The 19,241-nt window shown below is 42.9% G+C and overlaps 1 protein-coding gene across 1 annotated transcript in view; it reads right to left on the bottom strand.

Annotated features, from left to right (window-relative positions):
- Nucleotides 1-12,501: 12,501 nt before the first annotated feature.
- Nucleotides 12,502-19,241, bottom strand: part of LOC121041424 (thrombospondin type-1 domain-containing protein 4-like) — a 71,567-nt gene continuing 64,827 nt past the window's right edge. The window contains exon 3 of the mRNA XM_040492185.1: nucleotides 12,502-13,294. Coding sequence (XP_040348119.1) covers nucleotides 13,158-13,294 — 137 coding nt within the window. The 3' untranslated portion in view covers nucleotides 12,502-13,157. The remainder of the gene's footprint in view (nucleotides 13,295-19,241) is intronic.

The following is a 19,241-nucleotide window of genomic DNA, read 5'->3' as shown; positions in this document are numbered from 1 at the left end:
CCCACGTCGGGGTCCGCGCGGACAGCCCAGAGCCTGCTTGGGATCCTCTCTCTCCCTCTCTCTGCCCCTCCTCTGCTCTCTCTCTGTCTCACAATAGATAAAATAAACATTAAAAAAAAAAAAAAGAAATAGGACAGAGATAAATTAACCAAGGAGAGTACAAGAATACACTGCACAGTCTGCCAGTAACACTGGGGTTGCAGTAGATTCCACAGCCGAATGCAACCCTGGAGGAGAGCCTCTCCCCGGAGCCGGAGTTCTTCATGTTTTTAGAGACAGGTCATACCAGGGTTGGGGAAGGAGGATGGCATGGCCAATCAGCGAGGCAGTTAAGAGCGCAGATTTACTTTGTTGTCCCTTTCTTCATCTGAGTAACTATAGACTGTATTGGCTTTAGTACATGCGTTTAAATTGAGAAACTGCCGTTCTCTCACAGACGTGACTGAATTAATGAATATATTCTGAGGCTCAAATGGTATCAGGTGTCCCAGGCCCCACACTGTAACACATTTATTTTCACAAGCAGGTCACTAAATATATAAACATGAAAGGTTGTATTTGTGTATATCTTAAGGCACATGATACAGGGAGGGAGGTGAAGAAAAAGCAGCAAGACAAAAAGGAGGATTTATAAAAAAGAAATCCAAATATGGCTTTATTTATTTGACACCCATTATATGTTCAGCACGACGCTATAAAGGATAGTGGGGGGGCGGGGGGATGCTGGGATTTGGAGTAAGAGAAAGCAGAGGAGATTCAAAAAATAAATATAGCAGAATTCTTGACTTCACAGAGTTCTAACTTATTAGGGAGATAAAACAAACACATTCATGTATAAAATAAATATACATATTTAGCATAGTAAAGCATTAGTGAACTGATTTATAAATTATGTGATTCAGAAAGTTCCAAGAAAGTGAGCTCTAGGTGGGTCAGGGTCAGTCCGGGAGGGCTTCCTGAGAGAGGTGACCAGAATCTGGTGGAAGAAGGCCAAGATCTGGACTGGCAGGAGCTGCTGGAAACAATGGTGGGTGGCAGGACACCGTGAGCCCCTCCTCAAGCATGGAAACGCATGCATTTCGCAGGGGGACTGAAAGGCCACCATAAACAATTAGAGGGAGGACATGGAATAAAAAGAGTGGCCTGGAGGAGGGTTCAAGTTGTTAACTGTGTATCCCTTTCATGAACACAACTAACGTTTACGGGGCCTGCCCACCACCAGCTGCTTTCACACATACTCTCTCCTTTGACCATCACTGAAATCTGAGGGGAAGGTCCAGTTCCCACTTCATGGGGGACAACTGAGGGTCGCGGAGACTGAACATCACAGAGCCGGTGCAGGGCAGAGGCAGAAAGCTGCTCTCGGTCCCTCAGCCTCCCACCCCTCTCCTGTCTCTGTGCTTTCCCGTTGCTGAGTGGGTTTCGTGCTGTCCAAAAAGAAACTGCTGTAGTCTTCCCCTGACCCTGCATCTCAGCTATAGCAAGAGGCACTCCTGATTCATATTAGCAATATCGCCTTTGACTTTCCCATCATCCCCATCAATACCACCACCACCATCGGCATCGCTAACCACTATCATCGTCACCCACGATTTTTTGCGTGTTTGCTCTGGACAAGATACTGGCTCTGGAGCAGGTGTTACCATTAGACCCTTGACATGCATTCACTCACTGAATTCTCGCAACAACCTTGCATGGTACACGAATATCACTCATTATCGCCACTTTGTGGATTAGGAAACTGAGGCTTGGAAACGTTAACTCCCTTGCCCGAGGTCACATTGGTGGCTGGAGATGGGTTCAAACTGTGTCCTTCCTCCTCCCACGCCATCCGCTTCATGCTGTACCCAACTGACTAAATTCCACCCCTGGCAGCTCTGCAGAGCAGTTACATGAAATTATTAAGCAGATGTTCTTGCTCGACCAGAAAGCAACATTTATTACCGAGGCGGAAATTGTTAGAGGATTTGCCATAATGTATTTTACATGCATATCATTAGAATTACTCAGGGGTGAGAGGGAAAAGAATTCCCAGTGAAAATCTTTATTTATTTCTGGCTTTGATGTCATCATAAATCCACAGTGTCCCCTTGGACAAACCATCCAGAGTTTCTGGAGACTTTTTTGCTTAATTAATGCCACAGTCAGAAGTCAAATGGGCTCTAATTTAGCATTTTCTCTGACTTTCCTCTGATTTGGGCTTGGCATTTCAGCAGCTGAGCCCCAACTGCAGAAGGTTTAAAAAAAAAAAAAAATCCCTGTGCAGTCACTATTCCTAGCCCATTTTACAGATGTGGAAATTGAGGTTTGCAGCACTCATGAATCATGTGATCTTGTGCTCTGACCTGAGTTCCAAGGAGGACTGGCGCTATGATATATCCCACGTTTGAGCCCCTTAGACCCTTCTGAGGACCTCTCTGGGTATCCAAGTTCCCTGCCTCCTTTTCATCCTCACATTTACCTCCTTCCTTCCGGTGGGCATGGGCGCTGGACAGATAAAATTGACTTCTCCGTCATCTATTACCAGTGCCAGACTCAGGGCTGGCCAGCACCAGGTAGGTACTCAGGTACTGCTGAACTGAAGCGTGAAGAGAAAATTCAATGTTGAAATCAAAAGGAAAGGAGGCGACCACACTGAGGTTATTGATAAAAATCTGGTTCCTCTGCATGAGAGCAAACCACACCTGAACATGTGTGAGGAGTTTGTTGCAATCTTGTATATAACAAGTAAAACATTTTCAGTGGGGGGGGGGGATGTTCTAGAAATTATTATACACTCAGGTAATGAAACACCATAAAGCTATATATACAATGTTGCTAGAATACATGCAGTGTCAAAGAAGGCAAACATTTGTTATTTGGAGGTAAAAAAAAAAAAAAACACCTTAGATGTTACAATTAATTATTTATTCCTTCCAAAGGGCCACAATATATAAACAGATATACAGTGTGTCTATGGTATTAAAATTTCATGCTGGTGTTAAAAGGACTCCTTAGGGGAGCAGTAAAAAAAGAAGGTTGAGAAACACTTCTATAGCAGAATCATGCCGTGACAGGGATCATGCTGAATATGAGTGCTACATGAGAAAAGCAGGTTTTAAGTGGGAAGACACTACTTTGGTAAAACACATACACACAAAGCCAACATCCACACACACACAGATGGGGAGGTACATACTATCACTGGGAAAAACAGAAATTATAATTTTCGGTGGCATTCTCTGAGTACTGGGCTTACAGATTACTGTGACCTTCTTACTTACGTGCATTTTCTAAAGTTCCCATCGAAAATATATTCCGTAGGCTAAAAGGGGCACCGTGTGCTTTCCAGAAATCAGATTATTATTCATCTTGTGCAAAACCGGAGGGAACGGCAGAGCCATATGGGCCCTTGATATTTGCTGCTTCATTCTTAATCTTTCTTCCTACCAACAAGCTTTTCTCTTGCTACCTGGGGACATGCATTCAACTTAACTGTAAGGACCACCTATGGCATTCCAAAGCCCAAAGCTTGTAGCACGAAATGACCTTCCTGGGACCCCAACAAGCCTGAGGCTCTGCAGCCAGTTTTCAGGGGGATCTGAGAGAACAGAAGGGGCATTTCCAACTGCCCCACTTGCCACCCCTCTCCTGCTATAGTAACCCCCCTTGCCCCCCGGCCCTGAGTTCCTTGCTGGCTGTCTGAATGATCCACCTTCTTTCCAACTGGCCTCCCTGGGATTTAGCAGATTCTTTCTCCTTTCCTAAACTGCTACCATTTGTTTATCTTGTAGGCCTCCTCTCCACTGCAGGGCTAGAGAGAGCAGATACAGGCTTTCTCTGCTCTCTTCATGACCTTTAATTCTTTGTTGTGGTGGTCAGCCTCCCAAATGGCCCCCAATAACCAGGGCTTTCTCCTGTTTCCACCCTTGCACGGTCTCTCCACACACCAAATCAGGACTCATCTGCGTGACCAATAGAGAATGACGAAGGTAACAGTTTACGACTTCCCAAACTAGGTCCCTACGCAGGTTGCACCTTCTACGTTGCCTCTTTGATCGCCTGCTTTAAGGACAGCCAGCAACCATATAAGGGAAATACTCAGTAGCCCCATGAAGGCAAACTGAGCCCCCCTGCCAACAGCCAGCGTCTAACTGCTAGCCCTGTGAGTGAGCTACTTCAGACATTTACCCCCCAGCCCCAGTCAAGCCTCAGATGACCGAAGCTCCAGCCAACTTTGACTGCCGCCATGTGAGGGACACTGACCAGAACCAGCCAGTCTAGCCACTGACAAATTCCTAACCCACAGAAATTCTGTAAATATACAAATCAAAACCATGATGAGATACCACCTCACACCTGTCAGAATGGCTAAAATTTACAACACAGGACACAACAGGTGTTGGTGAGGATGCAGAGAAAGGGGAACCCTCTTGCACTGTTGGTGGGAATGTAATTGGTGCAGCCGCTCTGGAGAACAGTATGGAAGTTCCTCAAAAAACTGAAAATAAGGGTGCCCGGGTGGCTCCGTAGATTAAGCATCTGCCTCTTGATTTTGGCTCAGGTCATGATCTCATGGATTGTGAGACCAAGCCCTGCATTGGGCTCTGTGCTGACAGTGCTAAGCCCGCTTGGGATTCTCTCTTTCCCTCTCTCTGCCCCTTACCTGCTCATTCTCTCTCTTAAAATAAACTTAAAACACACACACACACACACACACACACACACACACACACACACAGAAAACTAAACTAAAAATAGAACTATCCTATGTTCCAGCAATTGCACTATTAGGTATTTGCCCAAAGGATACAAAAACACAGACTCAGAAGAGTACATGCACCCCAGTATTTATAGAAGCATTATCAACAATAGCCAAACTGTGGAAAGAGCCCAAATGTCCATCAATTGATGAATGGATAAAGAAGATATGGTGTGTGTGTGTGTGTGTATGTGTATATATATATATGTATATGTATATATATATGTATATATATATGTATATGTATATATATGTATATATATGTATGTATATATATATGTATATATATGTATGTATATACATATATATGGTATATATGTGTGTGTGTATAAACATACGCAATGGAATACTACTCAGCCATCAAAAAGAATGAAATCTTGCCATTTGCAATGACATGTATGGACCTAGAACATACTATGCTAAGCAAAATAAGTCAGTCAGAGAAAGACAAAAACCATAGGATTTCACTCATATGTGGAATGTAAGAAACAAAACAGATGGACATATAGAAGGGATAGGGAAGAGAGAGACAGGGAAACAAACCATAAAAGACTCTTAATGATAGAGAACAAACTAAGGGTTGATGGAGGGAGGTGGGTGGGGGATGGGCTAGATGGGTGATGGGTACTAAGGAGGGCACTTGTGATGAGCACTGGGTATTATAAGTGACGAATCACGCTCAGTTCTACTCATAAAACCAATATTGTACTGTATGTTAACTAACTAAAATTTAAATAAAAAAAGAAATTTTGTAAGATAATAAATAGTTATGGTTGTTTTTAAGCCACTAAATTTTGGGATAATTTGTTATGCATCGATAGACAGCTAATACCTTTGTGATTATAGAATTCTACTGCTCAATACCACCTGAAACAGACAGGGGTGCAAATTTAAGAGGAAATCACAAGGATTCATCAATACTAATAAGTTATTCTGGTCTGTTCCTTGGACTAAATTCCTCACTTTTTCCTGACCGTTTTCTTCTGGATGGTTCCGATGACCAAGTATTCTCCAGCAGGCACTGAGTTTGTCCAGTCAGCCCACGTACAATCTTAGCCTCCCGGTCTCTTGACCTCCTGGAAACCATCTCTGCCAACCAATGAGTCAGTGGGTACAAATCGGGCAGACTAGGGGCACAAACCCTCAAAGTTTCTAAGAAGTCACGCATGCCGTCCAAGCAGAATTCTACAGCACTGTTTGACCTGGCGTCCATTTTTAAAAACCATTAGTGGGTGCACTTTAATCAAGTCCACGCTTGACTTCAACTTAATCTGACCCATATTAAAACCCAAAAATGAAATCTATGTTATCATTTTACTCAGTTCTAAATTTGCTCTTTTGTTCTAATGGGCTTTGATGGCTTTGATTGTTATTAACATTTGCAATTGTTGACTCTGGCTTTTATTTGTTTTAGCTGCTTTTCAGGGTTTTATGAAAGTAATTTTTTTTGCCCATATTAAATTGACTATAATATTTTAAGATTCTTTTCAACTTTGCTCACATTAGCCCATTTGTTGTTTTAACAGATCTTAAGTTGTTTCAGCTGTTTTTTGGTTAAATATTTTCACTTAGAAATTATCATCTGGATGTTAAAGCATTTTAAGAATGCAATTACATTTACTTCAGTGTTTCTACATTCATATCTGCTTTTAATATTTTAATACCTTATTGAGTTCTAATCTGTTCTTGGAATATGATTACAAAATGCTGTGAGGGGACGGAGACTACTTTAACCTTATGTTTTAGTACAAAGGGCCAATACAGAAGTTTTAATGAGGATTCATGGAGGTTCAGAATACCTTGGTCCCAGCTCTGGCCACCCTGGCCAACTAACTGAGTCAAAGTCACTTCGCGGCTCCAATCTGTTTACTCATCTGTGAAATGAGGCATCCTGTATTTGGGGCCAAGTTCGGAAGGTGACATGGCAACCGTTACGGACAGCAGCTCCAATCTTCACCATTCTTCCCATCGCATGGGCTTCTAGAGGTTCAAAATTTTTTTAATTTATTTTCTAGAGAAATCTTATCTTACCATGGTAAGTGGAAAGCCTATGTCCCTTTCCATCAATAAGAGGTCATGGTAAAAATAAATACGAGAGAAAACCAGCAAGGTTGCTAAATTCTAGCTAGGTACTCTGAAGGCTGGCCCAGTTTGAGAATTGTTTAAGTACTCAACCGAGGCATTTTTCTTGATGTTAAAAAAAAGATGTAGTGTGGGGTTGAAAGAGAACTGGGGAGCCTAACTTTCTGACTCTGTGACTCAGGGTCATGTAAATAAGGTTCCTGGTCTGACCTGAAGTCAAGGATGACTTACCACCAGCAGCGAGTCTCATACTTTCTGAAAAGCTGGTGTAAGGTATGTGGTGGAACAAAACGTTTACTAATATTCCAGGAACACATTTCCTGGCTCTTCAGGTCTTCTCTTTTATGTGTCGTCTCTTTACCCATCCAAGGTGGAATGCATTCTGTTAAGAGGCCAGAAATGTGAGTTGACCTATTTTAAATCTTAGTAATGTCAGGTGGACCTTTGGGATGGGGGGTAATGGAGGATGCAGAGGAGAGTCCCCTCTGCTGGAAGGTGGTTCCCCCCGGGAAAGAGCCAGGAAAGAGCTCGGGAGAAGGTGAATGGCTGCAATACAGAGACATTCGGCAAGTAATTTAGAGGTTGTTTTCGTCTGGGTTACCTGATGCTCTCTAGTACATTCCAAATGTACAAAAGTATCTTATGAACTCAAATCCTATACCAAATGTGAGGCATTACGGAATTATCCCCTTAGACTGTGATGTGGTAATTATGAGTGACAGCAGGATGACCCTCACACAGTTCACCCTGGTGCGGGAAGGCGATTCATTCAAAGGCCAACTTCAGGAAACTGGGAGTTCATCTAGGGGTGACCCAGTAAAATCTGAGCTCAGCAAACATGAATCCCTGAGTCAGCATTTCCCAAAGCACTTTCTCAAGAATGTCAGGGCCAAGAGACCTCCGTGAAAACGTTTACAAATTTAAATTTAAAAAAGGCTCTGTGACCCTTTTGGTAAAGTCTACTTACTATACCATTCTCTTAAAAATCTATAGTTCACATTGGTACAGTAAGAGCTCTGAGAAGTCCTGTAATAAAAAATGCACTCACCTTTGTTCAGTCAAGTCTGTAATTTGTTGGCAAACAAGTTTTCATGAATAGCCTAGCAAAACTCGTATTCGGGGCCATCCTAACTGATTTCTTTTTTTCTATTTTTTAATTTTTTTTAATGTTTATTTATTTATTTATTTATTTTTTATTTCTTTAATTTTTTTTTCAACGTTTATTTATTTTTGGGACAGAGAGAGACAGAGCATGAACGGGGGAGGGGCAGAGAGAGAGGGAGACACAGAATCGGAAACAAGCTCCAGGCTCTGAGCCACCAGCCCAGAGCCCGACGCGGGGCTCGAACTCCCGGACCTCGAGATCATGACCTGGCTGAAGTCGGACGCTTAACCGACTGCGCCACCCAGGCGCCCCAATGTTTATTTATTTCTGAGAGAGAGAGAGACAGAGACAGAGACAGAGACAGGAGACAGAGCACGAGTGGGGGAGGGGCAAACAGAGGGGAAGACACGGAACCTGAAGCAGGCTCCAGGCTCCGAGTTCCAAGCACAGAGCCCGAAGAGGGACTTGAACTCATGAACCACAAGATCATGACCTGAGCTGAAGTCGGACCCTTAACTGACTGAACCACCCAGGTGCCCCCAATCCTAAGTGATTTCTAATGGAGCACCAAGACCAACCCAGCACTCTGGCCAGGACAAAGGAAAATACTGAGTAAGAAACAATGTTCTATTTCCTCAAATGCTTTAAGGAAGGGTGGTTTTACTCTGGAATTAATGTAGAAGTATTCCCTGGAAATTCCTGGGACATATCAGGTATTTTGGTAATCAAGCACTTTGGGCGGCCTAATCTCATTTAATACCATAATAACCCCATGAGGATAGGCACTATGGTTTCCCCCATGTGTAGAGATGAGGAAAATCAAGCTCCAAGACGAGCAATTTGTCAAATGTCAGTGCTAAGCGGTGGATCCAGGACTGGAAGCCAGGCCATCCCCAGTCTTCAACTATTCCACAAGCAACCTCTCCTCTGGAAAAGTAAATTTCCAAAATTTTTTTTAAAAAATTAAGGAAACTTTAAGGAATTTTTAAGGAAAAGTAAATTTCCCAATGGGCACATTTTACCATCTTCTCCCCCAAATTCCATCCTATGTACACAGAAATGAGTTCACAGAAAACAAATACCCTTTTTCCTTCCTCCTAATTCTCTGGGTTACAAATCTAGCTAGTCACTTCCCAGAGCAGCTAGTTTGGACACCCAGACCCAACTCTGAAAACTACCCCTCGGCAGTTTATTCAGACTATTCTTATACAAAGCAAACACTTAGGCAATCTAATCTGTCCAAACATTTACATCCCACCCAATCTTTTAAAAACTTTGGGTTCTGCCAACACTTTTGGTCGGGCCTTGGAAGGCAGTTCCCATGGCTCATTTTGTGTTGCATGAAAATATAAATGTCAGGATCGGCAATGGTTTATTAGGTCCCACTGATAACTACAACGTGCAATACTCTGGGTATTTTTCCAACATGGGCTCTCCCAGAACAGGCAGAAAAAAGGTTTTATCTGAGAGTCCTCAGATTTTGGCCCTATCATCCATTACACTGTCTTCTTAGAACTCCACTGGGAGGCGGGGAACATAAGGCTTCTAGCCAGCTCCTGTTGCTCACTGGGGGCCCAGTATGGCCTAGGCCCAGGGACCCCCACTCTGTCTGGTGGCTGGAACTGAAGGTACTGTTCTATTAGGTCCTTTGGCCTCTGGGAGCCAAGCCTAGAAGCAGGATGGGTCCCCATTCCTACCTGCAATGGGCTTAGACTGGGGTGTACAGCATTTAAAGAGCCAAATGACATGCAGGTCCCTGGAGTCACATTTCTGTATCACCCACCCTCATAAAGGTAGACCTGTGTTTGATCTAGAGACTCCACAAAAGTCTGGAACAATCACCTCAGTAACCCATTGGGCTTCCCTATTCATGCATTCACTCTTGTCAATCTTCCTTTCCTTCTTCCCTCCCTCCTTTCCCACCTCCCTCCCCCTTCAAGCCTCCCTCCCTCTCTTCCTTCCTTCTTACGTTCCTTCCTTCCTTCCTTCCTTCCTTCCTAATTTTCATTAAACCCTTATCATATGCCAGGCACTGTTTTAGTTGCTAGGGAGATGGGGGAGTACAATAAATATGGTCCTGCTCTTATGATGAATCACATCAGGCTCTGAATGAAGGGGACCCTATATTTACTTGTTGTTCACCTAATCCATTTCTTCTCGACCACACAGCTGGACTACATTTCCCAGGATCTCTTGCAGTCAGGTACAGACGCATGACTTGACTGAGTGCTGGCCAATGGAATGGCCAAGGCAGAAGCCATGTACACTACCTCCAGACATGACAGATGGAACCTCCCACAAAACCCCATGTGCGTTCTTTCTTCCATCATATACAGCCCTATGGCAGAGGGCCCACAAAACAGGCGCTAAGTGAGGCGTTAAGTGATAGCGGACCCATAAGGCAGAAGGAGCTAAAGTCCTCGAATCACTTTGTGGAAACGACTTTGTGGAACTCAGCAATTCCACCTACCCACCACCTACTCACACTGGTCTGTAACGTGAGTGAGAAGTACATCCTGATCGGAGTAAGCCACTGAGATCTGGGAGTTGTTTATTACAGCAGTGAGCCTTCCCTGACCAATATTCAGTCATGAGATTAAGTTACTAATTATACCTTGTTTCTCTGGCAAGGATCCTAAAGAAGTATTTCTCGCAGGAGCATTTACATTTTTGACCAACCGAGAGGTCTCAAACTTAGCTTCATTCTTCACGTAAGCAGCAACCAATAGGTAGCAGCTCAGGGTCATTTCTGCAGGATTTAACAAGGGTTACAGCTAACCAAATGGGTATAGGCAGAATCAGTGTGACCAATCAGTGAACGAAGATGGACCACTCAATAAGTGGCTAGGACAACTGACCTACAAGAAGAAAATTAAAACTGGATTCTTAGTGGGGCGCCTGGGTCGCTCAGTCAGTTGAGCGTCTGACTTCTGCTCGTGTCATGATTTCACGGTTCGTGAGTTCAAGCCCTGCGTCAGGCTCTGTGCTGACAGCTCAGAGCCTGGAGCCTGCTTCAGATTCTGGACTCTGTGTCTCCGTCTCTCTGCCCCTCCCCTGCTCGCACTCTGTCTCTCAAAAATGAATAAACATAAAAAAAAAAAAAAAACTGGATTCATAGTTCACATCACACAAAAATAATTCCAGGCCAACTGAAAACTGAAATGTAAAAAGCAAAACCTTAAAGCTTTTCCAGGTATAAACAGGACAAAGTATTTAATACAAGCACTAGGGAAGAACATCTTGAACTGGACACAAAAGCACAACCAAATAGGAAAAGATTGGAAGAAAACTGATTACATTCAAATAAAAGTTCAGCATGACAAAAGCCTTCACAAACAAAAAGACAAACAATAATCTAGAACAAGGGACAGCCAGCTATAGCCCATGGGCCCAAGTCTGGCCCTCTGCCTGTTTTGTGTGAATGAAGTTTTACCGGAATACAGCCATGCTTATCTGCTTATGTGTTGCCTGCGGCTGCTCTCATGCTACAACGACAGAGTTAGAGTTGCACCAGAGACTCTGTGGGCCGCCGTGCCTAAAGTATTTACCATCTGGCCCTATGCAAAAGGGGTTTAGAAGAAATTATATGCAACACACATAACTGACCAAAAGTTAGCGTGTGCTCAATTCACTCACACATAGAAGGACACGTGGTGTGCTGAGGCTAAGAAATGAAAATAGCACATATGGCCCGTCAGCCTGGGAACAGATAAACAAACCGTGAAGTGCTTACACACTCAAATATGATATAGTAGGAGTGAATGAGGTTTGAATGCATTGACAAAGGCAAATTTCAACTTCGAGTTGCGTACAACACGATATTTTTAAAATACATCGAACAAATACCACATACATTGTTTAGGGGCATACACAAGTCATAAGCCACAAAAACATGCAGAGAAAAATATTCCTTGCCTTCGGTGCAGTAGTTTCTGTTGAGGTGGTTAAGGAAGAAGAAGAAATGATGAAGCAGCTTTTGGCGACTTCTGTATCTTTAAACATTTGTATTAAATAAAAAAAAAAAATGGCAGCATGCATTACATATCAGTGGTGAGTATATCATGTTGTATTATTTTCTGTACTTTGCTCTACATTTAAAATTTTCTACTTTAAGTAATAAGAATGTAAGAGTGAAAAGGTCCAGATCTGTGGATAAGTTATTCTATTGTATTCTATTGTATTGCATTGTATTGCATTGTATTGCATTGTATTGCATTGTATTGCATTGTATTCTATTCTATTCTATTCTATTCTATTCTATTCTATTCTATTCTACTAAGTTTTTATTTTAACCAGTTGACACACAGTGTTATATTTGTTGCAGGGGTACAGTATAGTGATTCAACAATTCTACACATAACTCAGTGCTCATCAAGATAAGTGTGCGCTTAATCCCCTTCATCTGTTTCACCCATCCCCACGTGTCTCCCCTCTGGTAACCATCTGTGTGTAGTCTATAGTTAAGAGTTTGCTTTTTGGTTTCTGGCTCTCCTGTTTTTTGGTTTTTGGTTTTTGGGTTTTTTGTTTTTGTTTTTGTTTTTGTTTTGTTTTGTTTTTTTGCTTGTTTGTTTTGTTTAAGAACCGAGACTGCAAATTTAATAAGATTACACAAAGTTGCACACTGTAAGTGGTAGGGCTTGGTTGCCAACTCACACTTCAGTTATCCTTGTCCAGCAAAACAGCACATGTTCATTACATCATATGCAAGGACAACTTGCTCTTCAAGCAGAATAATAACTGGCTTTCCCTACATGTCATTCCTCTAGGTAGAAGAATGCGGGGATGAGCTACCATGAGTCTTTGGGTCACCGAGTAGTTGCACGTACTACTCTCAATCATTTAGAGTTCATGTAATCCAAGCCATTAACGTCTGACATCCGCCTCTGTAGAGGAGAACCAGACCTGCGGTGCTGGGTTGGGACCAGCAACCTCTTTCTAGAGGCGTGGCTACCCAGCTTCCCTCCCTCGTATTCTGACAGCGCTACTTTTTTCTGACCTTGCTGTATTGTCCAATTTCAGCACACTTACTACGAAATTAAGGCAACTGGAGAAAAGAACATGGTCCGCACAGAGAAAGCTGGTTTCACAAGGGAGTATGTGTGGCCATCACACAGCCCCGTCACTTAGCCCAGCAAAGCATATGACACGTGTAGGTTACATTTGCACACCTGGCAGAAGCCTGACCAGGCAAACCAAAGAGACGCTGCCGCCAGTTACTTGGCACAAGCATCAATGGGCACATCTTGTTTCTCCTTCAGCAGCTTCATAGGATCCCATTATTGCTAAAGTCAAAAGGTAATTTCTGTTGGCCAGTGTGTTAAACAAAGGCTTTCTCATGGTCTTAATTCTATTTATTCTTCGACCTGCTATCATAAAAAAAAAAAAAAAAAAAAGACAATTCGGCCCAGAAATTTTCAGCAGGCTCTCGAAATATCTCTCCTTCCTATGCATCTGGTCCTTTACTCTTAAAAACCTATTAAGGGAGAGAGGGAATATGGCGGCGTAGGAGGACGCTGGGCTCACCGCGCATCCTGCTGATCACTTAGATTCCACCTACACCTGCCTAAATAACCCAGAAAACCGCCAGAGGATTAGCAGAACGGAGTCCCCGGAGCCAAGCGCAGACGAGAGGCCCACGGAAGAGGGTAGGAAGGGCGGCGAGGCGGTGCGCGATCCACTGACTGGCGGGAGGGAGCCGGGGCGGAGGGGCGGCTCGCCGGCCAAGCAGAGCCCCCGAGTCTGGCTTGCAAAAAGCGGAGGGGCCTGACGGACTGTGTTCCGACAGCAAGCGCGGCTTAGCGTCTGGGAGGTCATAAGTTAACAGCTCTGCTCAGAAAGCGGTAAGGCTGGAGGACAAAGGGAAGGAGAGCTGCTGAGCCCCCGGACGACAGAGCTCAGTTTGGTGGGGAACAAAGGTGCTCGCCAGCGCCATCTCCCCCGCCCATCCCCCAGCCAAAATCCCAAAGAGAACCAGTTCCTGCCAGGGAACTTGCTCGCTCCGCGCAAACACCCAACTCTGCGCTTCTGCGGAGCCAAACCTCCGGCAGTGGATCTGACTCCCTCCTGCTGCCACAGGGCCCCTCCCGAAGTGGATCACCTAAGGAGAAGCAAGCTAAGCCTGCCCCTCCTGCCCCTGTGCACCTTGCCTACCCACCCCAGCTAAGATGCCAGATCCCCAGCATCACAAGCCTGGCAGTGTGCAAGTAGCCCAGACAGGCCACCCCACCCCACAGTGAATCCCGCCCCTAGGAGAGGGGAAGAGAAGGCACGCACCAGTCTGACTGTGGCCCCAGCGGTGGGCTGGGGGCAGACATCAGGTCTGACTGCGGCTCCGCCCACCAACTCCAGTTATACACCACAGTACAGGGGAAGTGCCCTGCAGGTCCTCACCACGCCAGGGACTATCCAAAATGACCAAGCGGAAGAATTCCCCTCAGAAGAATCTCCAGGAAATAACAACAGCTAATGAGCTGATCAAAAAGGATTTAAATAATATAACAGAAAGCGAATTTAGAATAATAGTCATAAAATTAATCGCTGGGCTTGAAAACAGTATAGCTGACAGAGAATCTCTTGCTACAGAGATCAAGGGACTAAGGAACAGTCACGAGGAGCTGAAAAACGCTTTAAACGAAATGCATAACAAAATGGAAACCACCACGGCTCGGATTGAAGAGGCAGAGGAGAGAATAGGTGAACTAGAAGATAAAGTTATGGAAAAAGAGGAAGCTGAGAAACAGAGAGATAAAAAAATCCAGGAGTATGAGGGGAAAATTAGAGAACTAAGTGATACACTAAAAAGAAATAATATACGCATAATTGGTATCCCAGAGGAGGAAGAGAGAGGGAAAGGTGCTGAAGGGGTACTTGAAGAAATAATAGCTGAGAACTTCCCTGAACTGGGGAAGGAAAAAGGCATTGAAATCCAAGAGGCACAGAGAACTCCCTTCAGACGTAACTTGAATTGATCTTCTGCACGACATATCATAGTGAAACTGGCAAAATACAAGGATAAAGAGAAAATTCTGAAAGCAGCAAGGGGTAAACGTGCCCTCACATATAAAGGGAGACCTATAAGACTCGTGACTGATCTCTCTTTTGAAACTTGGCAGGCCAGAAAGAATTGGCACGAGATTTTCAGTGTGCTAGACAGAAAAAATATGCAGCTGAGAATCCTTTATCCAGCAAGTCTGTCATTTAGAATAGAAGGTGAGATAAAAGTCTTCCCAAACAAACAAAAACTGAAGGAATTTGTCACCACTAAACCAGCCCTACAAGAGATCCTAAGGGGGACCCTGTGAGACAAAGTACCAGAGACATCACTACAAGCATAAAACATACAGACATCACAATGACTCTAAACCCACATCTTTCTATAATAACACTGAATGTAAATGGATTAAATGCGCCAACCAAAAGACATAGGGTATCAGAATGGATAAAAAAACAAGACCCATCTATTTGCTGTCTACAAGAGACTCATTTTAGACCTGAGGACACCTTTAGATTGAGAGTGAGGGGATGGAGAACTATTTATCATGCTACTGGAAACCAAAAGAAAGCTGGAGTAGCCATACTTATATCAGACAAACTAGACTTTAAATTAAAGGCTGTAACAAGAGATGAAGAAGGACATTATATAATAGTGACAGGGTCTATCCATCAGGAAGAGCTAACAATTATAAATGTCTATGCGCCGAATACTGGAGCACCCAAATATATAAAACAATTACTCATAAACATAAGCAACCTTATCGATAAGAATGTGGTAATTGCAGGGGACTTTAACACCCCACTTACAGAAATGGATAGATCATCTAGACACACGGTCAATAAAGAAACAAGGGCCCTGAATGAGACATTGGATCAGATGGACTTGACAGATATATTTAGAACTCTGCATCCCAAAGCAACAGAATATACTTGCTTCTCGAGTGCACATGGAACATTCTCCAAGATAGATCATATACTCGGTCACAAAACAGCCCTTCATAAGTTTACAAGAATTGAAATCATACCATGCATACTTTCAGACCACAATGCTATGAAGCTTGAAATCAACCACAGAAAAAAGTCTGGAAAACCTCCAAAAGCATGGAGGTTAAAGAACACCCTACTAACGAATGAGTGGGTCAACCAGGCAATTAGAGAAGAAATTAAAAAATATATGGAAACAAACAAAAATGAAAATACAACAATCCAAACGCTTTGGGACGCGGCGAAGGCAGTCCTGAGAGGAAAATACATTGCAATCCAGGCCTATCTCAAGAAACAAGAAAAATCCCAAATACAAAATCTAACAGCACACCTAAAGGAAATAGAAGCAGAACAGCAAAGGCAGCCTAAACCCAGCAGAAGAAGAGAAATAATAAAGATCAGAGCAGAAATAAACAATATAGAATCTAAAAAAACTGTAGAGCAGATCAACGAAACCAAGAGTTGGTTTTTTGAAAAAATAAACAAAATTGACAAACCTCTAGCCAGGCTTCTCAAAAAGAAAAGGGAGATGACCCAAATAGATAAAATCATGAATGAAAATGGAATGATTACAACCAATCCCTCAGAGATACAAACAATTATCAGGGAATACTATGAAAAATTATATGCCAACAAATTGGACAACCTGGAAGAAATGGACAAATTCCTGAACACCCACACTCTTCCAAAACTCAACCAGGAGGAAACAGAAAGCTTGAACAGACCCATCACCAGCGAAGAAATTGAATCGGTTATCAAAAATCTCCCAACAAATAAGAGTCCAGGACCAGATGGCTTCCCAGGGGAGTTCTACCAGACGTTTAAAGCAGAGATAATACCTATCCTTCTCAAGCTATTCCAAGAAATAGAAAGGGAAGGAAAACTTCCAGACTCATTCTATGAAGCCAGTATTACTTTGATTCCTAAACCAGACAGAGACCCAGTAAAAAAAGAGAACTACAGGCCAATATCCCTGATGAATATAGATGCAAAAATTCTCAATAAGGTACTAGCAAATCGAATTCAATGGCATATAAAAAGAATTATTCACCATGATCAAGTGGGATTCATTCTTGGGATGCAGGGCTGGTTCAACATTCGCAACAATCAATGTGATACATCACATTAACAAAAAAAAAGAGAAAAACCATATGATCCTGTCAATCGATGCAGAAAAGGCCTTTGACAAAATCCAGCACCGTTTCTTAATAAAAACCCTTGAGAAAGTTGGGATAGAAGGAACATACTTAAGATCATAAAAGCCATTTATGAAAAGCCCACAGGTAACATCATCCTCAACGGGGAAAAACTGAGAGCTTTTTCCCTGAGATCAGGAACACGACAGGGATGCCCACTCTCACCGCTGTTGTTTAACATAGTGCTGGAAGTTCTAGCATCAGCAATCAGACAACAAAAGGAAATCAAAGGCATCAAAATTGGCAAAGATGAAGTCAAGCTTTCGCTTTTTGCAGATGACATGATATTATACATGGAAAATCCGATAGACTCCACCAAAAGTCTGCTAGAACTGATACATGAATTCAGCAAAGTTGCAGGATACAAAATCAATGTACAGAAATCAGTTGCATTCTTATACACTAACAACGAAGCAACAGAAAGACAAATAAAGAAACTGATCCCATTCACAATTGCACCAAGAAGCATAAAATACCTAGGAATAAATCTAACCAAAGATGTAAAGGATCTGTATGCTGAAAACTATAGAAAGCTTATGAAGGTAATTGAAGAAGATTTAAAGAAATGGAAAGACATTCCCTGCTCATGGATTGGAAGAATAAATATTGTCAAAATGTCAATACTACCCAAAGCTATCTACACATTCAATGCAATCCCAATCAAAATTGCACCAGCATTCTTCTCGAAACTAGAACAAGCAATCCTGAAATTCATATGGAACCACAAAAGGCCCCGAATAGCCAAAGGAATTTTGAAGAAGAAGACCAAAGCAGGAGGCATCACAATCCCAGACTTTAGCCTCTACTACAAAGCTGTCATCATCAAGACAGCAGGGTATTGGCACAAAAACAGACACATAGACCAATGGAATAGAATAGAAACCCCAGAACTAGACCCACAAACGTATGGCCAACTCATCTTTGACAAAGCAGGAAAGAACATCCAATGGAAAAAAGACAGTCTCTTTAACAAATGGTGCTGGGAGAACTGGACAGCAACATGCAGAAGGTTGAAACTAGACCACTTTCTCACACCATTCACAAAAATAAACTCAAAATGGATAAAGGACCTGAATGTGAGACAGGAAACCATCAAAACCTTAGAGGAGAAAGCAGGAAAAGACCTCTCTGACCTCAGCCGTAGTAATCTCTTACTCGACACATCCCCAAAGGCAAGGGAATTAAAAGCAAAAGTGAATTACTGGGACCTTATGAAGATAAAAGGCTTCTGCACAGCAAAGGAAACAACCAACAAAACTAAAAGGCAACCAACGGAATGGGAAAAGATATTTGCAAATGACAGATCGGACAAAGGGCTAGTATCCAAAATCTATAAAGAGCTCACCAAACTCCACACCCGAAAAGCAAATAACCCAGTGAAGAAATGGGCAGAAAACATGAATAGACACTTCTCTAAAGAAGACATCCGGATGGCCAACAGGCACATGAAAAGATGTTCAGCGTCGCTCCTTATCAGGGAAATACAAATCAAAACCACACTCAGGTATCACCTCACGCCAGTCAGAGTGGCCAAAATGAACAAATCAGGAGACTAGAGATGCTGGAGAGGATGTGGAGAAACGGGAACCCTCTTGCACTGTTGGTGGGAATGCAAACTGGTGCAGCCGCTCTGGAAAGCAGTGTGGAGGTTCCTCAGAAAATTAAAAATAGACCTACCCTATGACCCAGCAATAGCACTGCTAGGAATTTATCCAAGGGACACAGGAGTACTGATGCATAGGGGCACTTGTACCCCAATGTTCATAGCAGCACTCTCAACAATAGCCAAATTATGGAAAGAGCCTAAATGTCCATCAACTGATGAATGGATAAAGAAATTGTGGTTTATATACACAATGGAATACTATGTGGCGATGAGAAAAAATGAAATATGGCCTTTTGTAGCAACGTGGATGGAACTGGAGAGTGTGATGCTAAGTGAAATAAGCCATACAGAGAAAGACAGATACCATGTGGTTTCACTCTTATGTAGGTCCTGAGAAACTTAACAGGAACCCATGGGGGAAGGGAAGGAAAAAAAAAAAAAAAGAGGTTAGAGTGGGAGAGAGCCAAAGCATAAGAGACTGTTGAGAACTGAGAACAAACTAAGGGTTGATGGGGGGTGGGAGGGAGGAAAGGG

This window comes from Herpailurus yagouaroundi, unplaced genomic scaffold (assembly GCF_014898765.1).
Source record: "Herpailurus yagouaroundi ecotype Mexico unplaced genomic scaffold, PumYag 184, whole genome shotgun sequence".
Taxonomy (NCBI): domain Eukaryota; kingdom Metazoa; phylum Chordata; class Mammalia; order Carnivora; family Felidae; genus Herpailurus; species Herpailurus yagouaroundi.
This window is presented reverse-complemented; position numbering and strand designations above follow the sequence as displayed.